The sequence below is a fragment of the Seriola aureovittata genome, chromosome 15, assembly GCF_021018895.1.
Source record: "Seriola aureovittata isolate HTS-2021-v1 ecotype China chromosome 15, ASM2101889v1, whole genome shotgun sequence".
Lineage (NCBI taxonomy): Eukaryota > Metazoa > Chordata > Actinopteri > Carangiformes > Carangidae > Seriola > Seriola aureovittata.
In genome coordinates this window covers 17,597,523-17,623,460 of record NC_079378.1, presented here as the reverse complement: position 1 = coordinate 17,623,460, position 25,938 = coordinate 17,597,523, and the positions used below count along the sequence as shown (strand labels likewise).

General features: G+C 39.1%; 3 protein-coding genes across 7 annotated transcripts in view; 2 read left to right on the top strand and 1 right to left on the bottom strand.

The window, feature by feature from the left end:
- The window catches only part of LOC130182118 (transcriptional regulator ATRX-like), a 26,142-nt gene extending 11,132 nt beyond the window's left edge, over positions 1–15,010 (top strand). The window contains exons 11-35 of the mRNA XM_056396733.1: positions 3,288–3,445; positions 3,643–3,819; positions 3,907–4,015; positions 5,088–5,184; positions 5,342–5,536; positions 5,769–5,913; positions 6,109–6,218; positions 6,486–6,629; positions 6,762–6,939; positions 7,042–7,179; positions 8,566–8,741; positions 8,831–8,948; positions 9,987–10,117; positions 10,200–10,273; positions 10,464–10,558; positions 10,643–10,799; positions 10,911–11,002; positions 11,096–11,201; positions 11,323–11,500; positions 11,970–12,161; positions 12,267–12,410; positions 12,537–12,608; positions 12,704–12,799; positions 14,209–14,337; positions 14,440–15,010. Of these exons, the coding sequence (XP_056252708.1) occupies positions 3,288–3,445; positions 3,643–3,819; positions 3,907–4,015; positions 5,088–5,184; positions 5,342–5,536; positions 5,769–5,913; positions 6,109–6,218; positions 6,486–6,629; positions 6,762–6,939; positions 7,042–7,179; positions 8,566–8,741; positions 8,831–8,948; positions 9,987–10,117; positions 10,200–10,273; positions 10,464–10,558; positions 10,643–10,799; positions 10,911–11,002; positions 11,096–11,201; positions 11,323–11,500; positions 11,970–12,161; positions 12,267–12,410; positions 12,537–12,608; positions 12,704–12,799; positions 14,209–14,337; positions 14,440–14,487 (3,259 nt within the window). The 3' untranslated portion in view covers positions 14,488–15,010. The remainder of the gene's footprint in view (positions 1–3,287; positions 3,446–3,642; positions 3,820–3,906; positions 4,016–5,087; positions 5,185–5,341; positions 5,537–5,768; positions 5,914–6,108; positions 6,219–6,485; positions 6,630–6,761; positions 6,940–7,041; positions 7,180–8,565; positions 8,742–8,830; positions 8,949–9,986; positions 10,118–10,199; positions 10,274–10,463; positions 10,559–10,642; positions 10,800–10,910; positions 11,003–11,095; positions 11,202–11,322; positions 11,501–11,969; positions 12,162–12,266; positions 12,411–12,536; positions 12,609–12,703; positions 12,800–14,208; positions 14,338–14,439) is intronic.
- Positions 14,502–22,167, bottom strand: ccdc61 (coiled-coil domain containing 61). 3 transcript variants are annotated; one of them, XM_056396734.1, is made up of 13 exons: positions 21,931–22,167; positions 20,372–20,529; positions 20,207–20,289; positions 19,303–19,463; positions 19,003–19,155; positions 18,709–18,916; positions 18,509–18,609; positions 18,176–18,396; positions 17,928–18,006; positions 17,653–17,850; positions 17,535–17,568; positions 16,964–17,030; positions 14,502–16,857 (listed from the first exon to the last, which is right to left on the bottom strand). In XM_056396734.1, the coding sequence occupies exons 2-13, from the start codon at positions 20,517–20,519 to the stop codon at positions 16,763–16,765; spliced, it is 1,548 nt and encodes a 515-aa protein (XP_056252709.1). In that variant the 5' UTR covers positions 20,520–20,529; positions 21,931–22,167; the 3' UTR covers positions 14,502–16,762. The 3 variants fall into 3 exon arrangements, with proteins under 3 accessions (XP_056252709.1, XP_056252711.1, XP_056252710.1); XM_056396736.1 differs by having other exon boundaries at positions 18,176–18,393; positions 18,527–18,609; XM_056396735.1 differs by having other exon boundaries at positions 18,527–18,609; positions 21,931–22,166.
- Positions 21,374–25,938, top strand: itpkca (inositol-trisphosphate 3-kinase Ca). Of its 3 annotated transcripts, XM_056396739.1 has the most exons (7): positions 21,374–21,482; positions 23,753–23,850; positions 24,001–24,214; positions 24,701–24,905; positions 25,071–25,172; positions 25,250–25,321; positions 25,544–25,938. In XM_056396739.1, the coding sequence occupies exons 2-7, from the start codon at positions 23,802–23,804 to the stop codon at positions 25,748–25,750; spliced, it is 849 nt and encodes a 282-aa protein (XP_056252714.1). In that variant the 5' UTR covers positions 21,374–21,482; positions 23,753–23,801; the 3' UTR covers positions 25,751–25,938. The 3 variants fall into 3 exon arrangements, with proteins under 3 accessions (XP_056252714.1, XP_056252715.1, XP_056252713.1); XM_056396740.1 differs by lacking the exon at positions 21,374–21,482 and having other exon boundaries at positions 23,529–23,850; positions 25,530–25,744; XM_056396738.1 differs by lacking the exon at positions 21,374–21,482 and having other exon boundaries at positions 23,530–23,850.

The window sequence follows — 25,938 nt, the reverse complement described above, 5'->3', positions numbered from 1 at the left end:
ATCAGAGCTTGTGAACATGCATGTTACACATTCAGTGCATTACTGGCTTCATTGACAATGTCAAGAGACTCAAGTAAAGGTTGTAAACACAGCACCCAGCTGTTTTACATAATTATTTCAATGCCAAGATGATCGTTGTCCCATTGTAAGTATTTGGGTCGCAATGAGTGGAGCTACTGTTCAGTGTTCCTGTCATTCAGTGATATTTATTGATATCAGATATTATCGCATTGCTGTTACTGTCACTTTTACACATATACACGCATACAGCACTGACCTCAGGTCTTCTCTGTATCTTGTAGTGTTGAAATATTTGAAACATAGATACACCTGGTCACATTGCTGTTGGAGCTTGGGAACATGTCCTTTTGCATATATTCAATGTGCTGTAGTTGTAATTTCAGGATTTGTGTCCTCTACCAAAAAAGTTTTTATATATATATATATATATATATATATATATATATATATAAAACGTTTTTATATAAATATATAAAAATTTCAGAGACATGTCATTTTGTTTCTCTTACAGTGGTGCCTTCAGAGATTCTCTTAAAGGGTGGCTCACTCAAATTATAAATGCATAGTTTTTCACTATTAGCTATGTGCAGACATTCGGTTTTATCTGCTGAGTTTTTGAGATATCGGTCTGAGATTTTTGACACCATCACAGTACAGTGGAGGTTAATAAAATTTTGGCATGTCTGCTCAAGGCAAAGCCCTAAAGAATCATGCAGGGTTTGGCTGGAGATTTTGGTGTTGAAATGGGAGGTCATCTGACTCTGGCCCCATACAAAATGTTATAGAGGATGCAGCTGCAAAACAATGAAGTAAATCAACTGTCACCAGCATTCAGAAATTACTCCACTAGTGCCAAAAAGTCTAATTGTGTATAATTTGTGTTTTTGTATGTTTTACCCCACTTTCTATACACAGTATACATTACTGCTGACCATTTTCTAAAGCATACTGTTCCTTTTATCAATTAAAATTGCAGAGACTTAGGCCGTGTTCAGACCTGGCATTGACATGTGTCTCGGGTGATCCGATCACAAGTGCTCAGCTCTAAGCACGTCAGTTCACACCTGGCATTGAAATGTATCTCCACATGCTTTATATGCAAATGAATAGGTACGCATGGTTGTTTTTAGCTAATCTGACAGAAGGGTCCATTGTGTGTGTGTGTGTGTGTGTGTGCGTGTGTGTGTGCGTTATTTTTGGTTCTTTATGAAATAGTGGAGGGACTAAGGAGATTGTGGCAGAGGATGTCAGTAGAGTCGGCGGTCCTTCAGTGAGGCCCAGGATGCATTTGCACAGAATGTGGCCGAGACCACCTCAGAATGTGATCTGAGTGAGCAGATCTCAAATGCGCCCTCTTTGCATCTTGGGTGCATTCACACCTGAACTTTGAACTGTCCACTTGTGATCGGATCACCAGAGACAGATGTTAATACCAGTTCTGAACAGGCCCTTAGACCCTGCTTGAGAGGTGAACCAGCAGAGAACAAGCTGTTGCTGTTTGTTTTTTTGGAGTGCTGCAGATTAAACCAATTTGTGTTAAAAATCCTTTCAGGTCAGTGCTTTCAGATGTTTATAGGAACGTTGTATATCTGAGAATTGACAGTGGGCTGTGAAACAACGACCATTATAATGCAAGAAGCGACCAAATTCTCATTATGCCTTTAATGACATAAATGTCTGTTTCTCATGTTTTTTCCAGGTTGGATTTCCTGACAGCACAGCAGTGAATATAGTGCTGTTAGGCAACAATCACTTAATGTGGAATTATGTAGCCTCCTATGAGCAGAAACTTTTTTTTTTTTTTTTTTCCCCCAGAAGTCTCTTTTTAGCTGTGGTCTAGTGTAGCTGTAGTAGCACAGAAAAATGGTCAGCAGAAATGTAAAATTCATATTGTTTATAGTTAGTGGGCTAAAACATTAAATGTACTGTTACTGCTTTGAAAACCACACAGCATGTTATTTCCAATGGCAACAATGCCAAATTTGCGTTTTTGTAGTATTTAAATTTTCTTCAGTGCTTTTTTGTTTTTTCTGCTTTTTCTGTGTCGTCCTCTGTCAAAACATGTCAAATGAGATCCAAAGCTCTGGTCTGTTTCTGCTGCTGTCCTCTCGCTTTGCTTTACTGTAATACAGTGAGTCTTTTACAATAAACTCTCATTCGATGTTGGCAGTTATCTTATGTCCAGTGACCTGCATCGACTACCCAATTTCAGATCACGATCAGACCTGTGTGCACAGTACATATTGAGAAAGGGGTGATGTGGAATGTACAATTGACCAGAGAGTAGATCTACTTGATCCAGACCCTGGTCCCGTCAAAGCTGTTGGACTCATGATTATTATGTGTAATTATAGGTCAGCCCTGTGTTGGGAAATGTCGTTTGAACACAGGAAGATGTAGAAGGGGTTTAAGAGAGTTGCTAATTGTATGTATTAATGAGTGGCCAAAACACAATATGGTATTAAATCATAATTTTCTGAACAAAGTATTTAACGCATGCATCAGTATTCCACTGGAATATAAAAATGTAAAACCACTTAACATAACATTTCACTCTCAGCAAATATTTATGTAGAGACTTTGTTAGTGATTCACTGTTTTTGTCTGGTAGTACCAGAGTAATATGTTGCCTTTCAGTCAGCTCTCAGTTTGTGTTAAAAAAGCCTGTAGCTCTTTCACCCCGAGCTGCCATGATCGGATGAAGTACAGGTAAATATCGTTCTTATTTTCAATTGAAAACAATTGACAAAATGTCTGACAGACATTTCAAGCAGAAAAACTGTCGGAAAAAAATTTAAATATCCCTCCCCATCCGAAGGACAATAAACCAAGAAAATGTCTGTTTTTTTTCTGTGAAGAATACTTGTAATAAATTCTTACTCTTAAAAACGTCTCTGTCTCATTTTTATCTTATTTTATGTACTATTATTTTAAATATATGTCTTCTGGCGTTATGGTATTTCACTTGGTCTGTGACGTGACCAACAGAATTTAAAATTGGCTTATCAGTTCAAGACTTGGCATTGACACATAATGTTGATTGAGTAGAGAAAGATATCTGATCTGATTTATAGGTCATTTCTTTTTAAGGCCAACAGCTGAGGTATTGTTAGCGCCCAACCTGCACTAAAAATGACTTAAATCTTGAAATTTAACTGTTAACTGCTATACTTAATTGTGATTTTTAAAAATATCCAGCTGAAGATGATGTTACTGATCATGAATTGAACTTCAGGTACCTTTCCCTTCTTTTCTACTTTTGAAAGAATCGCTAAGAAAATGCTATTGGCCCAAATCAAAGCCAACTACTCCTCGGGTGATGATATCTCTTCGGATGAGGAAACGCAGGAGGATGAATCTGATGAGTCGGACGATAACAAGGAGGTCAGACAAGGCAATAAGGATAATGGAACAGATGAAAATGGTAAGTATTTCTTTTTTTAAAGTGGCACATTTTTAGCTTCTTGTGCATCTTTAATAAGCACAATAATTATTTTCCAGTTTTATTCCAATTAACTGCTGAATTTACTACCGAACTTGTGAACAGAAAGAATCCCAATTGTCGGGTACCTTATCTGTCACTGTGGGTAGAAAATATGATGGAATATATCTCTGCTACAGGGGAAGACTTGGCCTCAGAATCATCTGACACCATGTCCGGTGGGCCAAAGACAAGGCATCATCTGCTACGCCACAAACTCACCTTGGATGAGGAAACATCAAGTAATAAGGCGGCGGCAGAGAGTGAAGTAGGAAAGCAGGAGAGCAAGAAAAAAGCCAGCAGCAAATGTCTGAGCTGTAAGGACATCTCTAACATTAGAAACTGATCTGCCTTTACAGGGAATACCTATGTTGCTCAAATATCTGATTTTGATTTTTGTCAAGCTGATGGTGGAAGCAGTGGTGACAATACAGAGTCGAACCTGGATGACCTTGGCATGAGCGAGGAGCTGAGTCAGTCAGAGGATGAGACAGAAGAAGAAAAGCTTAAAAGGTACATTAAATGGCAGCTGATGTCAACAACATCAGAAGTAAAACGTTAAAAAACAAAAATGAATGTCTTTGCTCTGATTTTAAATTAAAATTTGCCTTACAACTGTAAAATTCAGTTTTCTGCACATGATCCTGGATACTCTAAGGACTGTACTTGAGTCCTCCACTTAAGTGAGCAGCACTACAACATAAAAATACTCCCATTAAATATAAAAGCACTGCATTTAGAATTTTATTAGTACAGAATTATTGGCAGTAAAATGTACCAATGTGTCTAAACTTTTATATTTACATTACTACTCTTGTTTCTATATACAGTATGTGGCTGGTGTTATACCTTTAAAGCTAGCCTGTGTAACATAAGATAACATTGGCCACCTTTAGCTTCTGGTCATACCGGACCAATTAAGGCTGTAGCAGAAAAAAACCCTGAGTGTATTCAGTTGAGTTATGGGGGAATTTTAATGCTTATGAATTCAATTTCATTTGTAAGTGAATTACTGTGCTACAGCTTTTTTTTCAAAAGTTACAAGGTCTTTCTAGTAAATTAATATGAAAGAATACATAGACTTAGTCCTAATGCAGAGGATGCACTCAAAACAATGCACATCTGGATAATATACAGTAATGCAATAAAAACAAATAATTTCTTTCATTAAAAAAAACACAACTGATTATCCTCTAATCCTATGTGATGTAGAGACTGACAGCTTCAAAGCTAAATTATGTATTAGCATTTGTTGCTGGGCTAATGTGTGTGATTGCTTTAGACTGTACAGGTGTTCATGATATTGTGCCCATCCAAGTTGAACACTGTACCAGTGAAACAAATCAAGCACAGATCAGGATTAATGTAGAAAACACATTTTTATGTTGAATATTTAACAGGTTAACTTAATTTAACTGAATATTTAACAAAAAAATGTGTGTAATAGAGTAAAAATAGCTATATTTACTTCTGAAATAGTGAATGTTACTGCAGGACCAGTACTTTAGTATTCACACTTCAGTATATACTTTGCACATGTACTAAATTCATCAATTCATTTTCATTTCTCATCCTCTCCTTTTAGCTCCAGATTAACCAGGAAAGTGAAGGAAACACCCCGTAGTTTCAAACAGACGAAAGAAGTGCCCTGCATTTTATTGTCTGACACAAGCACTGAAGAGGTAGCAGCTGATGTTATATTTAAGTTATTTATCATTTCTATCTGTATCTGCTCATCTCTGATATTAACTTCATTTTTACCTCCCAGGTGAGGGAAGGGGAGTTAGCTCCTGTGTCTAATAGTCATATTTCTTGATGGATCTTTCTGTGTTTGAGCAGAGTGATCAAGAGGATGGAGAAGAGGATGGAGAGGAGGATATCGACTCTAAGGGCACTCCCAAAAGACGCAAAAAGATCCGCAAAATCATTGAAGATGTGAATCTTCGTGCTGAGACCCAGGAAGCGCTGAGAGAGGAGGAGGAGAGATGCAAACGGTTGGCAGATCGGGATCAACAAATGGAAGACAGGAGAGAGGTACTGCATGCACAGCAGGTCAAACAAACCCTTAAACTTCACTGCGGTGATGCTCATTGGATATTTACAGTAGTTTAACATTCAGACATCTGCAACAGGACTTGAATCAAATGCCATGCTCATAAGAGGCTGTATTTCTGTATCACTATAATTATTCAACGTTTTGGGTTTTATTAAGAGGAGGAGCAAATACACAAAATTCTGGCTGTGATTGTGTGGCATTGTTTTCCAGGTATTTGTTATAGCGGATGAGCTGTCTCAAGTGGCGTGTCCCATCACCACCAAGCTGGTCCTGGATCAGGATGAGGAGACCAAGAAGCCCCTTGTTCAGGTGCACAGGAACCTGGTGACATGCCTGAAGCCTCACCAGGTGGATGGTTAGTTTGTGCTCTCTTTTCACTTACACTGTCTTACATACTGTGTGAATGCAAAAATATCTTCATCTTTGGTCTGTTATAGGTATGAGACTCAGCTATTAATGCAAATGAAAAGCTAATTAATGTTGTTATTTAATGCTGTTAACTAACAGCTGTATTCAGGCCAATTTACCGTGTTCTCTTTATTCTCCACAGGTGTCCAGTTTATTTGGGACAGCTGTTGTGAGTCTGTAAAGAAGGCCAACTCTTCTCCAGGATCAGGCTGTATACTGGCACATTGCATGGGCCTGGGGAAGACTCTGCAGGTGAAGAAATAAACATATGCACCTCCAATATGTGTTAACTTAGATTTGTCTTAGACAATGGAATACGCCAAAGTTGCCGTAGATATTGATAGTTGTACAAAAGTGCTATCTTTCCACTTACTGTATGTACATCACCCAACAGGTGGGCCAACAGGCCAGTGTCCCCTTAACCTGTTACATTGTTATTACTGTCTTGGTCCTTAATTGTGCTTTATTATCTGTGGTCAATTGTCTATGCCTCATATTCATAGTTGTGTTGTCTTATAGGTGGTAACATTCCTCCACACAGTCCTGCTGTCGAGAAACCTGAAATTCAGAACAGCCCTGGTTGTGTGTCCACTTAATACTATCCTCAACTGGGTCAGCGAGTTCAAAAAATGGCAAGGAACCATGGGAAAGGACACAGTCAAGGTTTCAAAGCAGTTAATTATTTTAAATCATAAGAGTGTGGGACTAAATTTTGTGCTTCAGATGCTTTATGTCACACCTTTTGCCTAATGTCTGTCTATATGTAGTGATTGTTCAAATACAAATTTGTTACAGGTTACAGAACTGGCTACAATAAAGCATCCTTCAGAACGACTTGGAGCTCTGCAGAGTTGGCAGAGAGATGGAGGTGTTTTGATAATTGGTTATGAGATGTACCGCATCCTGTCACTAGGCCAGAAAATCAACAACGAGCAGTGGAAGACAGAGTTAAAGAGCATACTGGTGGACCCCGGTACAGTAACTTTGTAATGTCACAATGTTATTAAAATGTTTCCTGTTGTATGTGTCATTTCTTTGCTTATTGACACAGTTATTATCTGTTTTTTATTTTCAGGCCCAGACATTGTGGTTTGTGACGAAGGGCACATCCTGCGCAATGATGCGTCCAATATCTCCAAAGCTATGAATGCTGTCACGACCCGACGAAGAGTGGTGCTAACTGGCACACCACTGCAAAATAACCTGATTGAGTGTAAGTCTGCATTATAATATATGCCATATTAAAGATATGAGGCCAAACTTTGCTTGAAGTGATGTAGAATATAGAGAATGTGCAGTAATGTGCAATGAGACCATCATCTTTCACAACACATGGCATCATTTTCCTCATTAGAGGAAAAACCTGTCTGCCCTAACCTGCCTCACTCATGGCTGACTAACACTGTGCACCAATCTCAGAGCTGCTGAGAGAAAATGGAGTAAAACCAGTGACTCCACTGATCTCAAGGTCTATCAGTTGCTCTTATCTTCCTTCTCGTCCTATATCACTGCTGCCATAACTGCATTTTACAATGATGAGATAAGCAGAACCAAGAACAGCTAGAGCTGCATCTCAGTCCTCAGTTATGATCTTGTTGGATCTATCGGCAGCCATTGATATGGTGAAACACCACATCCTTCTATCTGTTCTCTCTGATATGGGTATCTCGGGCAAAACACTCTCTTGGTTCGAATTCTGTCTTGCTTGGGGCTCCTTCAGTGTGTCATTGCACTGAAAAACGTCCTTATCTCATCCCCTTCCCACAGGGGTGCCCAAAGGATCGGTACTCAGACCCCTTCTCTTTGTACTGTCCACCACCTCCTTGGGTCCAATGATTCGCTCACATGGCGTCTCATATAAATGCTATGCACCTGACACCCAACTGTACCTGTTGGTCCTGCCAGCCGACCCTATGGTCTCTGAACAGATCTCAGTTTATCTCTCTGACATTAACTAAACCTCTCCACGGGCCTCTCTTTACGCACAGTGAAACCCTTTCAGATGGTCTAGAATGTGGCAGCGCGTCTGGTCTTCGATCAGCCAAAAAGATCAGCTCACTGGCCACTCATGGCGGCTCAAATCAAATCCAAGTCACTAATGCTGCCTTTAGAATGACTCTACTTTAACTCAATCATACAAACTTTTATGGTCCTTTCCAAGGAATGTCCTCTGACATTGCCATCCCTGCACACAAGGGAGTCTCAGTCCAGACTATTCTCGTCTGTGGTTCCCTGATGGTGGAAAAATCTACCAAATGCTATCAAGACAGGGCATCCCTATCTATCTTCAAGAATCTTTTGAAAACTCATCTCTTCAGAGAGCACCTCCTCTCCTAATACCTCTAACACGCTCACATGCCTAACTACCACACTGCTAAATGAGTAAATGGAAATGTAAATACACTACGTACAGGGCCAACAAGGCTACTTGACATACATCACTCGGTAAATACTTTAAACAAATCTGGCAGGACTAAAACAAATTCTGCCTCACAGTCAGATCTAAGTCAGTAAAGTAGGTTAAGGTGCAATGTTTTGGAACACATTTTATTTTGAAATTAAACTCTTCATATTGATACAGCATATTTCGTTCCCACAGACCACTGCATGGTCAATTTCATCAAGAAGAATCTCCTGGGCTCATTGGGCGAATTCCGAAACCGGTTTATCAACCCAATACAGAACGGGCAATGTGCTGACTCCACGCCAAGAGATGTCAGAATCATGAAGAGGCGAGCACATGTACTTCATGCAATGTTGGCTGGATGTGTGCAGGTAAAAAATAAAAAAAAATCAGTGCATGTACACATACAGTTTGGTTTTATGTTCCAGGTCTCACTACACTGTGTTAATGTTTTTCCTAGAGAAGAGATTACTCTGAGTTGACACAGTTTCTACCTCCCAAACATGAGTACGTGCTGGCGGTGAGGGTTTCCCCGCTTCAGTATAAGTTGTACCGCCACTACCTTGACCACGTCGCTGGTAAGAGTCAATCTTCGTATTTTTGCCGTAACGAATGCAGATGTACGATTATTACAACTATAGAAGACTCTTAATGTTGCTGAGTTTAAGTTTTTTGCTGGGCTATGATTGGACAAATGTGTGACATAAATCTACATATTTATTATTTAAGACTGTTATGATCATTTTTTTTTTCAGAGCTCTAGTTTCGTATTATGTGATGTGTTCCAGCTGTGGTTACATGCACACGTTTCTTCACTCTGATTTAAGATTTGGAGTCACCTGTTTATAGAGTTGTGATCTGATAGGGTCTGGTATTTAAACTACCACTCTCCAACCGATTCAGTTTCAACCAGTTTAGGACTGTTTATTCCGATTGAGGATTTTATATAGAGCATTTTAATCTGGGCTTTTAAACTAATTATAATTGGAATATTAGGCCCCATGTAAACATATCTACTTAACACTTATCTCATTAAATCATCCAAGGCTGAGATAGGTTCAGTAATTGTGTCAGATCCTGTAAAATGTGTCTTTTTTTTTATTCCATTATGTTTTGGGGTTGTTCGTCTGTCCCATTATTGTGAGCCAATATCTCAGCAACGGTTTTAGTGATTTTTTTTCAAATTTGGCGAAAGCATTCACTTGGACTCAAGGATGAACTGATTAGATTTTGGTGGCCAAAGGTCAAGGTCTTGCTGACCACAAATCATGGTTTTGGCCTTGTGAATGCTTTATCTCAGGAACTCCTCAAGGGAATCCCTTGAAATTTGGCACAAACATTCACTTGGACTCAATGACGAACTGATTAGATTTTTTTGGTCAAAGGTCAAGGTCACAGTGACCGCACAAAACACTTTTTAACCATAACTCAAGATGTCGCACAGCAATTATTTCACACAAATGTTTAATATTTTATATGATTCTGGATAAACAGGGATGCAACCTGAAACTAGTCTGAGTGGCTGAGGCATACAAGTGCGAAGCGGTAATTCTAGTTTTTATTAGATTTTGTTAAAATTATGGGGTCAACCATCTGAAGAACCATCTTTTTTTCAGGTGTGGGTTCAATGGTTAACGCAGCAAAGATAAGGACTAGAGCAAACCTGTTCAAGGACTTTCAGGTGCTCAGCCGAATTTGGACTCATCCCTGGTGCCTTCAGCTCAGCTATGTCAGCAAAATAAAAAAGGTACTTTGAACACAAGTTGATTCCTTACTTTGACATGTGTGTTTAAAATGTTAATTAACACTTAAACTGATTTTTGTGTCAGGGACATTTTGAAAAGAAGAACCAAGTTAAAGCAGCAGCTCTGCTGAGAAATGAAGATGTCACTCTGCCTGAGAGGTATAATATGATAATATATAATATGTTCACAGTCAAAGATTAGGTATTGTGTAGAATGGTGCTTAAAAATTGCATCAACTTTGGAACAAGAAACTCCAAAATCTGAGGTTCTTCCCTACCTGCTGTTTCACAGAAACTGCAGTTCTCAACTTTATTGTCTAATTTACATTTTATCCTTTATTTGGTGTAGTGGACTGAAAGAGAACGAAGGAACAGAAGAGACAAACCCCAACAACAGTACAATGGTTAGCGCTGCTGTGTCCAAAGGCGCTCTAGTAGTGGAAGGTATTAAAGCTCCATGTGTCATGAATACTTCAAACCTGTAGCGTACAACCTAATACAGTTTCTCCTATGTTATGTTCTGTGTAGGAGAGAAAGCAACCACTAGCTCAAAGTCTCAGAGTGCAGATGAGGGCTGGTATAAGAATCTGCTGTCTGATGTGGATGCCAAAATCCTGGAGCACTCAGGGAAGATGGTGCTCTTGTTTGAAATTCTCAGAATGGCCGAAGATCTTGGGGATAAAGTGTAAGTTTCTTTTCTGATCTGAAGCAAATTTAACAGATTTATAAATGTAAGTGGTCTTTCAAGATGTTGACTTGTAATCGCATCTAACCAAATTCATTTTTGCATTTCAAGGCTTGTGTTCAGTCAGTCCCTGATCTCATTAAACCTAATTGAGGATTTTCTACAGGCTTCTCACAATGCAAGAAGCCCATCATCATCCAAAGGTATTTTTGTGTTCATGATAAAGAAAATATAAATACCTTTAGAAGATGTCTCACTTAATGGTACTTAATTTCTGTGCTTTATTGTTCTAACAGCAGGCAGCTGGATTAAAAACATTGATTATTACCGTCTGGATGGCTCCACCAATGCTACATACAGGAAGAAATGGGCAGATCATTTCAACAGTGCTGCCAATGTCCGGTACAGATTATCTGACTGTTCCATCTTTTATACAAGTTATACTGGAATAATAAGGTAGAATGTTTGACTGTGTCCTGACAAAGTCTCTCTTCTAATTGTATTTTATCAATCTTTGTTTTAGCGGACGATTGTTTCTCATCTCAACGAGAGCTGGCTCGCTTGGCATAAACCTCGTGGCAGCCAACAGGGTCATCATTTTTGATGCCTCATGGAATCCCTCCTATGACATACAGAGCATATACAGGGTGTACCGCTTCGGTCAGCTGAAACAAGTGTGTGTGTACCGCTTCTTAGCTCAGGTAAGCTCACTGGTCTTCATCAATATTGCCTAAAACGTGAGGAAATGTGTTCAGTGGTGGTGAACTGATCTTGCTATTAAACAAACTTTACAGTTTACTTTTCTAGGTTTTGTTATATGTAAATAAGAATTTTCCCATGATTATCCTTGTCCATTATCTAAATAAAGAAACTTAATGGTATCAGTGTGAATCTTCTGAGATTAAATGTAAAGGGTCCTGAGCTGCATGTTATGTAAATATTAAGAGCTTAAACATGAAAAAGATTTAACACTGATGGATGAAATCCTTCTTATTTCCATTACTGATGAATTCTCTAAGAATTTAATTTCACAAACAAACAAAAAAAAAAAAGAAAGTAAAATAAGGTGTTGGACATGGATTTCCTGGAGCTGCTGTATTTTTACTAAAGCTATAAAATCTTCTAGTGTGTGTGTTTTTTTTTTTTTATTGCTGTTATTTTCATCTCCAGGGCACAATGGAGGAGAAGATCTATGATCGTCAGGTGACCAAGCAGTCTTTGTCCTATCGAGTGGTGGATCAGCAGCAGATTGAGAGGCACTTCACCCTTTTTGAACTGACTGAACTGTATATATTTGAGCCGGACCTGCTGAACGACCCAAACTCTAAGAAAAGCAAGAGACCCAGTTCTGTTTCGCCGAAGGTGATGTCACAGTTGTTATTGTCAGGTCTCTGCTTCGACGCCACAAAAATATGACACACAGCAGTGTGACAAATCCTTACATGATGAACTGTGTCTGATTCTCAGGATAAGGTCCTGGCACAACTGCTGCAAACCTGTAAAGACCAGATAGTGTCCTACCACGAGCATGAATCTCTGCTGGACCATAAACAAGAGGAGGAGCTCAGTGAAGCAGAACGCAAAGATGCCTGGGCTGAGTACGAGGCCGAGGTAAAACGCTGCACACTGCAAATCGTAAATTATCATGAGCCACATCATGATGCCCTAGACTTTCTACTCTACGTCATAATGCTGTCTGCTTACTGTATGTAAATGTGTGCCTGTGTTTTTCTTCAGTCAAACACATCCAACCTTTCAGTCAGTGTGAGCCAGGAAACACTGGAGAAGAGGAGCAATGAAGAATTATTGGTATAAATACATATAATTTTCTAAAACTTTTTCTTAGAATTCCTACTGGTGATGTTTGTGTCTTATACAACATTTTATATAAAATTTATTTGCAGGAATTGCTTAACAAGTGCAGAAAAAATGTATCGGTGGCCTTCTTGTCAATGCAGAAGACGAAGTCTCACACTATTGAAGACTACCTGTTAAAAGTGGTGAGTGACTCTCAGTCATGTGGTAAATAAAAGTATTTAAAATCACGGTGAATTTTTTACAGTAATGAAAACAAGCTGGAAAACAGGAAGGATGTGTCTGACAGTATGTTTTTTAAATATACAGTATGTTCATTATCATGAGTTATTATTATACTGTGTCTAAGCGCCCTCAGCGTATGGATGATTTGTGGCTGTCGGCTTTTAGCATTTCACTGAAGCACTGCTGCAGATGTAGCTGGAATTTTTTTTGTTCAGGAGGCATTATGGTTTCATTTTTGAGGTGAAATAAATAATCATGGTTACATTTTGTCACAATGACTTTGCGATGAAGAGCAGCAATAGTAGCAGTAAGCAACATCGAGTAGATGTCATTTTACTGATCAAATCACCAGCCTCTCTTTGACCTGCTGTGTTTTCCGTTCATACAATACATTTGAACACCTTCAGGTCGGAGCGTCTTATGTGAGATTAAGACTGGATTTTGGGCTGTTGGTCAGACAAAGCCAGCAATTTAGTGACATCACCTTGTGCTTTAGGAAACTGTGATTTGCATTTTTTTTTTTCAATTAATTACGAAAAATCTCAATTCTTACATCTCAATTCATCCCATACATAAATACCCTTTTAAAAAAGTTGTGAAAGGTCTATTATAATATCTAAATATTGTGATCATTTATTTTTCAGCTTCTTTGTCTGTTATCATTTATAGAGAACTTTAGTTGTGTGACATAATGAACAGTCGGTCTCCCAGGCTCTTAATCCTTTTCCTTCCTGGGAGAGATACAACTGTATCTTGTCTTCTGTCAAAGGAATTCTATGTTCAAGGACAGAAAGCAGAAACTGCTGTGTTAGTATCTGTGTGCACTAAAGGGAGGATCATTTTGTGTTGAAAAATAAGACAGAAAATGTCACAAGACATAATAAAACCTCCCACTTGAGCGTGCTTTGACTGTTGGAAGTAAGAGGATGCGTTAACATTCTCCAACCGGCCTTCATGAGTAGGGATGGATATCGTTAAGATTTTAAAGGCACTACTACTTTTGTTGATACCATTTGTCGATCTGGTCCTTTAACTGTATTCTCATCTGTAAGTGCGAAAGCACTTTTATGTTGCAATAATAAAAAGGAAATCTATTTTCTTACTTTCTCAAGTACCGAGAACAGAACCGATAATGTTGGAGCTTATCGAGACTCTGGTCTTTAAAGGTTTTTCCCCTGGGCCTGTTTAATACTGGGTTTCGGTACCAATCCCTATTCATGAGCTGTGTGCACATGAATTTGAATTTTTTTTTGTGCAGCTGATAATGGTTCTCAATTATCAACCTTACTGTATGTTACACTTAAAATCAGCTGAGGCTCAGAATATTCCTTGTAGCTTTTGTGTGAACTTTGATTTAATTATATAACAGTGGCACCAGTATCCTCAACTGCCTGAAGACCACATTAAGACCAAGGCTGAGATTTGGAGGCTGTGTGATGAGAAGGAGCAGGAGCGTAGACAGGCCTTTTATCGAGAAATCCTTGCACAGCAACAAACCGTAAGTCCATATTACACGTGAGTGTGTGTGTGTGTGTGCATGTTTATCTGTGCATATGTGCACAAATAGCCATTCTCAGGTTTCAATCATATTTCTCCACAGCTCACACTCAGCATTCAGGCCATACTGAACAGTCGAAGAAATCAGTGAGGCAGACGACCATGATCATTGTGAACCAGCCCAGACAGACTGTGATTGTACTGGTAAAACACAGCAATGCCTTTGTTCTTTATTACATTATAGGGACCTTCTTTAATCACTGCTGTACCAGTGAATTGAATGTATCATTAACCAATATGGTAACGAGAGTACACTGCACCCAAAACATTAAAACAACATAGCAGCAGCATGTAATCAGGTGTCATAGAACCATATCTCCAATCCTTAAGAGTTTCAAGTGTCACATTATTGCAATGTTCAGTTTTGATTTGTAACACTCTGAGCACTTTAACTTTCATAGGATATGTAGTTAAGTTGTACAAATGATAGTGTTGGCAAAAACCTTGTAGTTCTTCAGCTGCTTCTCACCGAAAATAATATTCTGTGGAGAACATAAAGTTGATGGTTTCAACACTGGATGTTTACTATACATGCCTTACCTTTTCTATTGTTTAACATTTATATGTTTCTTACCAGTTGTTATAATTCTTTAATAAATCAACAAAAAACCTAATTGGTTCCTATTATTTTTGCCCATGTTTGTGAACCATTAACTAGGCTGAGAGAGGATATCTCTTCTGTGTTTTATGTAAATAATGATTTCCCCATCCTCTCAAGAATATCATTTTACGCAAATGCCGTTTTGTGAATCTGCAGCTTACTACAGTTTCCAAGTTGGTCAATGCTGAGTTAATCTTCCTCGTGACATACACCAACAATAACGTTATCTCCCTCACAAGTATCCCAGCAGAAAGGGAGCAGCTGTTCAGACACTGATTTGCTCCCGAAAGGAAGGTTCCATGCTCGGAAGTTTATTTGTTAATTAATGAAACCAAGCCAGCTGCAGTGGTGGAAACCCATCAAGGTTTCCCTCTGGCTCCACTTCAGCTGACAACCAGTGCAAAGGAAAGCAGTGTGCAAAACACTATACAGGCCTGGAATATTTTTAAAAAAACAAAAAACCTTTACACAGAGGACACCTTTCTTATAAATTACATTTTTAAGTGGTATAAAAGGCATTAGACCCCCCCCCCCAAAAAAAATGATAAGTCTTTGTGCACATACACATACATGTGGCAGTCAAGTATTGCCCCCTTACACAAATGTTATCCACAATTAGAGATTTTTTATGTTTTAGTTTGGGGAAAGCACCTCAAAAGGGAAATTAGGTCCACTTAGTGGATCAGCAAGTTAAAGGTCATAATGGTATCAATTTATATTTCTAAATTCACTGATAATGTTGAGTTCAATGTGAAGAATAAACTGGAAAATGCAGACTTTGGCAGGAATGACAAATAACCACCAAATCATGTAGTGAAATGCAGCATGCAGTCACTCATTTCCTCTACTTGGTTACTGTATTTCAGGGTGCAGAAACTGCAGAAATGTGTCCCAGCATGCACTGGGCAGAAGGAACGCCAGTCCATCACAGGTTCAACAGTCTGTGGTTATCAATGTACTATGACATTTGCACCCATGGACATTTCAGTTTAAAATGGTGGACTTGATGTGTTTTGAAAGGTAGAGATTATACACACAGGCACCGGAGAAGACCGCAGAGATAAAAAACAATTTGATAAAATTAATTGCCAACAATTTAGAAAATCTGATCATTTTAGATTTTCAAATGTCAGAACTAGTTGCTTTCCTTGTTTTATATCATTTTAAATAACACATGTTTGGGTTTTGGACTATTTGACAGAAAAGCAATTTCAAGATGTTAAAATTTAGATTTTTTCCCTGATGCTTGAGTCCAAATAATTAATTAAAATAACCAACATTTTAAAACAGTAATGAATTGTTAGGTACATCCCAGAAAAGATATTGGACGTACATGTGCAAATAGATGAAAAATGACTGATCCGCTTCACCTGCTACATGTTAAAATGTATTTTATCAAAAAAAAAGAAAAAAGGGATCTGGAAGATTAGAAATCATCAAGTAAAGGGGAAATTAAAATATTAATTGATTGATGTACTGCCAAATTTGACATGTATGCACTAGTTAAGTTGGTTTGGTGAGGTGTGAAGAAGAAAGGACACTACACTCAGACAGTCACATTTTAAGTTAATTAATAAAAACTTGGTATATAAAAAAAAAAAATATATCAGTCCACAAAAAGTAGTCCTTCACAGTGATGGCTGTAGCTTCCTGAAATCCTGTGAGTCTGACCCTCCAGAGGGAGGCTTAGTGTCTTACATGAGCACACATGAACAGGTAAGCCCATTGCTCATGTTTGAAGATCGGTTCCTCAGCCTAAACTGTGTCAGTGCCCTGTATCTAGGTCCCTCATGTATTCCTGAAGCGCCTGCAGCCTGGCATCGATCTCCGACAGCTCAGCACCTGTATCTATGGAGCTCTCTGTAGATGGAGAACATAGAAATAATCAGATGTTTTGAGGTGGCTAGATATTTTTTCCCCAGTTAAAATAATTTTATTGCAGCAAAAATGTAAAATCATGAGTTACCTTTGTCTTTCATTTTGTGTGTTGGAGTACTACACAATGGCTTCCTGGTTAAAAGGCCTCCTTTTGACTAGAAACAGATAAATTGCATATTGCATAAGATAAAGCTGGCGATATCCTCTATTTTCTTATTGACAACAAATCCCATGAAAATACCAAAACCATCAACGACTTACTGGCATGTCCTGCCTGTGTAGCCAAAGCTTGATCTGTGTTCCTCTCTACTATTGTGGTCTATGTAGCTTCAACAAACATAGGCACTAGTGCACCAAATGTGTATTAATCCAAGACTGAAAACCGTCGCCACCAAATAAAGATTTACTCTTGAATATTTTATCTTTTTTAAAAAACCAATGCTGAGACGTTTTAGGAAATTACTGAGACTTAAATTAAGGAAGTCAGACAGTACTCAGAGATAAACGACTAACACTGTTGTTTTTGGTATTTTCATAGGATTTATTGACTGTAAGATGTACATGTAAAATGTAAATGACCCCAACCTTATCCTTTAAATATACTGAGAGAGCAGCAGTGAACAGTGTACCAGAGTTGCATATATTTCCATGTCACTCACCACATTGGGTCCATTGTAAGTCTTTTTTCGTCCTCTATAAACACAGAAGAACAGATGTCAAACTAACCGGCTGAAACAGCAGATACTTCACAAAACCTGTGAAAGGTAATCTCATCACCTGAACAAATTTTTGGCCATTTCATCCATGTCCACTAATGAGCTTTCAGAGGAGTTCCTGCTTCCTCTCCGCTCCACAGATAAACTCCTGCCTCTGCTGCCAGACCGGGCCATCTGAGGATAGGCCTCTCTGGAGCGTGAACGTCCCCTCTCAGGGACGAGGGGTGACGTCAGCATATCCTTCCGCACCTTCCTCTGTCTGACACAGAAAACAGGATTACAACTATTGAACCAACCAACTACAGTGCTGTCAATGGAAAAATAACAGGAACCAACTTTTTGAGTTCTGTCTCTTTCTGTCTGCGATTTCTGTCCTGGATGTACGCAGTTGGATCAAAGCGTGGTACCCGTGACCCTGGATGATAACAGGCGGGAATAAAACACATTATTGCTCAGTTTGATGACTGTGGTTGATAAAATTACAAATTCTCTTGAAATTATTTTGTTCTACATTTTGATCTTTTAGGTTATTGATATAACAAAAGAGGCAAATGTAGAAAAAAAAAGAGAGACAGAGACAGTACCAGTGGGAGAGGGTGAAGGTCTGGGTATGCGAGCACGTGGTCCTGAAGAATCCGCTCTTCTTCCTCTTTCATCTGACCTTTGCAATCGGTCCTGTATCCGTTCTCTTGATCCTGAGCGAGCCCTGACCGTCCCGTACCCTGTTCTTCTCTCGCGGGATAGAGAACGATAGCTTTCCCCATCGACTCGAGAGCTGATGTGACCAGACACAGGCGTCACTCTGCTGCAGACACAAAAAAAAGTTGTGCCCTAAGTAGGTAAATAAGATTCAGATTTTAAATGTTTGTCCATATTGTAAGTGAATGGATGAAAGAGAGAAAGTAAAGATAAAGTACATGCTTAGAGTATCTAACCCTCTCCGTAGTAACGCCAGTTCACTGGTGAGACTCTTGACACGAACACGGAGAGCACACTCTGATGCTCTCAGCTCCTCCAACTAGCCAGGATGGGGGAGAAAAAGTTAAAACCAGCTGAGCAACCAAGAAAACAACATAAATCTTTTTCAGCTGACAACTGTGAGAAGCAGAACATCCACCTGCTCCATTAGGAGTCTCTGCTCCTGGCATCTCTTGCTTGCAGAGCGTTGACTTTTGGCTCTCTCCTTGACAAGCTGTTCCTCCAGCGTCCTAACCACATCTATAACCCTCCTGTCCTCTCGCCCAGGTGTGGGACCACAAGCTGTCATCTGCAATCGCTCCAGAACTTTGGCCATGGTCTCCTTCTCTTCTTTCACCAGAGTCAACCTGGAAAACAACAGAACACGTCAAAAAAAAGTCCTGCATCCCTTCGTATTGGTCATGGTAAGTTACGAACATTAAATACAACCTACTCTGCTCGTAGCCGCTGTATTTCTAGTCCTGCTGATTTGTCAACTCCATGTGAGGTGAGAGCGCTGAGCTCAGCCCTGAGGGTTCTGATTTCCTTCTGCTGGGTAGCTGGGTCAGGTTTACCCACGTAGGGCAGGGGTAAAGGGTAGTGTATCCTTCAAATACAGCAAATCAGCATATCAGGCCAGTTGTTGCCACTGACACAACAAAAATATTCACAAACTAAATCTGTGGTCAAAAGAGGACATAATGCATAAACAAAGTTTGTGAATATGTAAACGTTGCCCCAGAGAGACACAAACCTGTCAAACTCCACAGTGTATATGAGGATTAGATATCTTTTGGCAGTGAGTGCAGATGATTGTTGATGTCCGCGAGGACGACTAACCACTCCTGCTTTTCTGTTACGTAGCAGCTCCAGGTCGGCATAGGTCAAAAGGTCAAGTGTAACAGAATCACTCGTCTGCAGAAAAAGCTCAAATTCACTAAACAACATCAAAAATTAAAAATAGATTGTATGTAGAATGTAAAACATGTAAAATATTTTTTTATATGCTTCCCCTATTATAATACACAAAGAATAATGATTATGTATTTTTCTCTGATGAGAATCATGCATTTAAGTTACATTCAGATACAACAGGAGCCAAATTTCTTTACACAAAATTTGCCTGCTTGGGTGTTTTTGTGGTCAGTGTGTTACTTTTTTTTAGCCACAAACAGCCTGACAGACAGTACGGATCTTTGTTTGAACAGCACACACAAAAGGTTGTGTGTGTGTGTGTGTGTGTGTGTGTGTGTGTGTGTGTTTGTGTTTGCTTTGCTCGTGTGTATATGACAGTTGACTGAGACTGAGACTGATTTCTCAATGTACCCATAATTCCAATAGTTACTCCTATTTTCCTCCAGGCCCTCTCTCCTTTTAGCCCCTGTTCCTGTACATTCATGAGTAGGAGAAAGGGAACAAGACAGTTCGGGACAACTGTACAATTTTCGCTCAAGTGGAAACACTGAACTCAAACGAATGAGTCTCGCCTCAGCTCACACAGCCTGGAGCGAGAGTGAGTTTGTCTGTGTGTGTGTGTGTGTGTGTGTGGGGCTATCTTCACATCTTCATATCATTCTACTGACTTTATTTCTACCACCTCTACATTTCCTCCTTCCTCTTTTTATTTTATCTATGTATGAGTGCAACGTTAAACGTACCTTTCTAACAGCTGATTCCAACATGCTACAGAAAATGGGAAACTGCTTGAAGTTACCAGTTTTCCGAGTGAGGTCCTCAATATCTGAAAATAAATAAATAAATAAATGTAAATATCGTGAGTAGGACTATTTGTATTTAGTCAATGTTAAATTTATGCTACTTACATGCTGGATCAAATCCCCCCCTCCATTGATCTGCTGTCATTGAGTCAGAGATTTCAACCATCAGCGAACCCTTGTCCACCTCTATCTTCACAGAAAACTCCACCCCTCGAAATACAATATCCTCCATCACCTCAGAGCCCTCCTCCATTGCTCTGGATCTGTGCAGAATAAATAATTGATTTCTATGAATTACAAGCAACTGGAATAAAGCTACATACATCTGATGTCAGGAAAAACTACAAGATCTAAAGCCTCATCACAACCATGATCTGACTAAGAAAGCTAGATTTAAACAGCTTGGGAAGCCTTGGAAAGTTCATGTCTGCGAAAAACAGGGGCGCTCACTGTTCACAGTCAGCACGTTGATTCTTAGCGTGGTGGGGGTTTGGGATTTAGATCTGTTGTCCCCTGCAGCAGTGCCTTAGATCAAATGGAGCCATCACGAACAACCTAATAAATCTGGACAAATCTGAACTTGAGTCCCAATGGTTTCAAGAGGTTCACAAGATAAATCCAAATGGAGACAACTGTAATCTCTGAAAAGCAGTCATTAAATGATGCATGCAACGCTTCTGAGTAACTCATTTGTCCATTAGTGCGTTCATAGCTTTACAGAAACAACCCAAAAGCCACATTGCTGAGCAGTAAACTAGTTACTACAATTCTCAGTGCATTTAACTCAGTGTTGTTTTAGGAAAATACTTTATATTTGTGCTAAGTTTATCTTGATTTGTGCAGATTTGCTTTAACTTTAACATGCTTTTTTTGTCACTATCATAAAAACCTAGTTGCAAAAACACAGACCATGGGGATATAGAAATAGGATGGATATCTGTAATTATGAATCTAGCTATAGATATTATTTCTCATGACAGCAATGTAGTGTATTAGTTGTTTCAAATTTTTCCACATCACTGTTCTGGCTTTCTCTCCTGTTTCACCTGACTCACCTCAAAGTTTGTCTTCATCAAATCACACCGCGGGGGGCGGTAGCGAGCAGACAGGGTACATTTCAAAGGTGCCATCATTTTTATTGAAAAAAAGTTCGGGTTGATGGGTCATAGCGTATGTCAAAAACTCAGATGAAATGCCTTAAATCGTGTTTTCCGAGGTAAGTTATTAAATCATTGTGTATTTTGCTGCATTAAAATGCTGTTTAGATTTCACGCTTGACTTCACTTTCTCCCGTAGAGAGTGAAAGAGACTGACATGTTACCTGTGTTAATCTCGTCTTTCACTGTATATGATAAAACATTGGATATAACAATATCCAATATCCAATGTTGCTGGTTTAGCTACGATAACTTTAAGTTTAAGGGTCGGCTCTTCTCAAAAATACTCACGTTATCTTCCACTTTGTTGTTAATAGGTCAACTAGCGGGAATAACATCTCCGCACTGGTAACGTTGACGTTAGCTAAGGTTGGCTAGCACGGACATTACCGTTACTTAAAGCTAGGTAACTCAAGTTAGTACATTTATCTCAGTTTATCTCTTAGTGAACCACGTAACGTTATATGATGCGCGAGTAATCGCCAAACAAAAACACGTTAACGTTACCTTTGTTTGCAGTAATGATCCTGGATGAGGTGAGTTATTAGCACATAGCTGCTCGTTGTTAACACATCGCGGTGATATGGCCTGGTGAAGTAAATGAAACAGCCAACCGTCTGACCGGTGGCTCACTCGATCCCAAATCAGCCTGTAAGCCACCGGCACCGTGGAGGGTGCAGCGGTTCAACAACCGGGAACCGTTAAATTCTTCTTCGTCTCTTTGCGCTGTCTGTGCTGCATCTTCCTCTCACTGAATTCGACGGAGGTTTTCCGCCTCTCAGGCGCATCACTGCCCCCTACAGGCCATGGATACACACTGCTTTCAACGTTACTGCAAGAGGACAGTACAATTTCATTTCAACGTTTTAGTGTTAAAACAAGGGAGATAAATGTGTCGTGAGGTGAATGCATTATTAACAGGCTACTTTTGATTATATTTTCATTATTACCAGATAATAGGCCAAACATGAAACATTTCTTTTTACTATTTGCAGTTAAATATTCACATGCATCTATGGAATCTAACACGTGATGGATCCATTTCTTTAGTATAGATCCTATTGACACTAGCATTCAAAACAAGCCTTGCTAGTATCAATACTGAACCCCACCCATAGAAGTATAAGAAGTATAAGATGTTTCACTTAAGTAAAAGTAGCAATATACTGTAACAATAAACATCCTTCATTATAAGTAAAAGTCCTGCACTTCCAAAACTGACTCATAGAAGTTTCATCACTGATAATTACTACTTAGTACTGAGTACTTGACACTCATTATGCAGAAAAAAAATGGGTAAATTACAGTATTATTATAACACTAATAATAATCTGTAAACAGCATTTTACTGTTGTAGTTGACAAGAGTGGCACTAACTTCAACTGCTTTATATACTTTTGGATAGTGTCATATCTAACAGTGCATCATATTTTATAAACTGATCATATATTGTGCATGTAAAACCTTAATCTGCAAAGTAACTATAGTAGCTAGAGTTGTCAAATAAATACTGGAGAGTAAAAAGTAATAATTTCCTCTGAAGTGTAGCGTAGAAGTATACTCTTGGCATTTGATATTCTTCATGTCAATTTTGAATGTCCACATTTTTACGTTATCTGTGTTCATTGATGAACCCCAGGAAGATTAGCAACCACTATACTATAAACAGTAAATAGTATGACGCCTTTAATGAATGTTGCACATTGTATTCTGCAGGTAATCATGTAACATGATACCTTTTTACATCTGCAAATAATTATATTTCTTTTATTTCTTTTATTTCATTTAACCTACTTTTTATTTTTCTTGTTAATTAGTTAACTGTTTGCTCCATAAAATATTTGTGTGATGCCTTACAGTTTAATTTATAATGATCTGATGAACCAACAGAACCAACAACTCTTTATACCTGTGAAGCTGTTTTTCTGACACAATTGTATCAACACTATTGTTCATGTTCAACATTATTTTGAAACTTTCCATGTTGATAATTGTCATCATATGTGTGTTCAGCCTTCCACTGTTTGGTTAAGTGGTTAATAGCAGTTTTCAGTAGAAAACAAGTGCTCCCTGTAAATGTTTGATGAACCTGTTGCATAACACCAGAGCCGACCCTGTCCTCTGCAAGTCTTCACTCTGTCTTAGTGAAGGGCTGTTTCCATGGAGATGTTGTTCAACCAATAGACAAAACCTTGAGTGACTAAGTCTGAGGTCCTTGCTGCCTGTCCGTGAAGATGCAAAAAAAAAACACAGGCAGCACAGGAGTGTGACCTGGAGTGTGTATGTTCTGAGGAATGACTGACTAGGTTTTTTTTGTCTTTGCGTGCAGGTCTGCATGGAAGTAACACAAAAGCTGCCGGACTTCGTCTCTTGTTCCTATGACTCCCAAGAAACCTCAGAAGTGGCTGCAAGTGGTCGGACATGCAGGTTTGTTTATCTGGCCTCACTTGTCTTTCATGTTCCTCCTCAGCGAGTCTAATTCTGATTAAAAAACAAAATATTCACAATGTGATTTTTTTTTTTAACATTTCTTGTGTTTTAACTCCTGATTCTGCTTTTCCTTGCTTGTCTTCACAGGGAGCTTTCATGTAGGGGATTATGGTACACTGCTGAAGAGATTTTGTAGGACGGAGCAACAATGCTACCTCAGGCTGATGACGGACACTTTGAGGCCCTTTGTTCCAGCCTACCACGGTGTGGTGCAGCAGGACAAGCAGGATTACAACATGATGGACAACTTGCTGACCCATTTCCACACACCTGCCATCATGGACTGCAAAATGGGCAGCCGGTGAGTTTTAACAGGGCTTTTTTTGTTACTGTCAGAAGCTGATGGAGTTTTCTTTATGCAATTTCATAGGAGGAGAAATATAGTGCAAAACTACACCACAAAAAAGGCCTTGTAGTTTTTGATACAACCTGAATATCAAAAAAAGGGAACACAATCGTTTAGGGATAAAATAAGCAGAAAAATAATAACACTTGTTTAAATAGGCCAATAACTTATTAACTGAACTGACTGAAATACACAAAACGCCTATAAATTTAATAATAGCTTGTTTTACTTACATTTGTCATACATAGGGATTAAAAGATCTTTATTATTTCTAAAAACTTGACAAATTAGGATATTTCATGCTTCAATCATACTATTTATTCCTATGTAAAAGGAATGTATTCCTCTGAAAAGCTAGTAATAATAATAATAATGTAATAAGTCTAATACAATTAATATTCTCCAGTCACAATAAAGACAATGAGGCACTGTCCTTCACAGCACATATCTTGAGGAGGAGCTGCACATAGCCCGAGAACGTCCTCAGCCTCGTAATGACATGTATGAGAAGATGGTGGCTATGGACCCAGAAGCCCCAACAGTCCATGAACGAGCCCAGCAGGCAGTGCTGAAGACTAGGTACATGCAGTGGAGGGAGACGCTGAGCTCCACAGCAACTCTGGGATTCCGCATCGAGGGATTCAGGGTATGCTCTTCATAGATGGTTGTTTCAGGTCATTGATCCATCGTGATATAGTGAATAAATGCTGCTAGGTTTGACAGTCCTTTTTTGCACCAATAAAAATTACAATTTTTTTTATTGCTACAAATATTGGATTCCAATGCTGAGATTCGTACTTTTAATGTGCAGAAGGCAAATGAAGAATGCCACACAAACTTCAAAAGAACCAAAAGCAGAGAGCAAGTGATGGCAGCACTTGACAAATTTGTTGAATCCAGTACGCACATTGTGGTGAGTGTAGCATTCACTGACTTTGTTTACTTCTATTGCTACTTCTTCCTTTGTAATTCTTGTATCTTTCCCTTCAGTGGGGTTATCTGAGACAGCTGAAACAGTTGCGGCAGGTCTTGGAGGCATCTGACTTCTTCAGAACACATGAGGTAAGCTGTGTGATAGTTTTGTTGAACAGTGTACCAGATGTTTTGATTAAGATTTTGCGAAAGTAAAGGAGAAAACACACATATCTTGTTCCAAAAGATCTATACTGGAAATGAATGATGTGTTTTTGAGCCTATTTTTGTTAGCAGGTCTGGGCAGGCTTAGGCTAATAATATAGTACATTTGTCATTTTTCATTTTTTCTTAACAGCTGTTTCCCTGCAGGTTGTCGGCAGCTCCTTACTGTTTGTGCATGACTGGACAGGCAGAACAGGAGTCTGGATGATTGACTTTGGAAAGACAGTGGCCTTGCCGCCACACCTCACACTGGACCACCGCACTCCCTGGGCAGAGGGCAATCGAGAAGATGGCTACCTGAGGGGTCTGGACAACCTCATTGATATCCTAGCCGATATGCTGCCACTGACCTGAATGCCACTTTAAAAATGTGTGGAAATCCAATGTCAGACTTCCTTCATCACTCAGAAATGAATGACTGCAGATGGCTTGGCTTCTGAAATGATTGTGTTGTCAGACTTGATAGAATGAGCTCTATAGGAAAATAAAGCAATGAACAAAAGTATGAGGGGGGTAAAAAATTAAAGATGTGTGATTCGTTA

Coding starts and splice junctions, on each gene's coding strand:
- ccdc61 (XM_056396734.1), bottom strand. CDS start 20,519: ATGGAGGAGGGCTCTGAGGTGATGGAGGATATTGTATTTCGAGGGGTG. Junction 18,917..19,002: donor ATACAGCGGCTACGAGCAGA/GTAGGTTGTATT, acceptor GTTGTTTTCCAG/GTTGACTCTGGTGAAAGAAG. Junction 18,397..18,508: donor GGGTTAGATACTCTAAGCAT/GTACTTTATCTT, acceptor TTGTGTCTGCAG/CAGAGTGACGCCTGTGTCTG.
- itpkca (XM_056396739.1), top strand. CDS start 23,802: ATGACTCCCAAGAAACCTCAGAAGTGGCTGCAAGTGGTCGGACATGCA. Junction 25,173..25,249: donor AATCCAGTACGCACATTGTG/GTGAGTGTAGCA, acceptor CTTTCCCTTCAG/TGGGGTTATCTGAGACAGCT. Junction 25,322..25,543: donor ACTTCTTCAGAACACATGAG/GTAAGCTGTGTG, acceptor GTTTCCCTGCAG/GTTGTCGGCAGCTCCTTACT.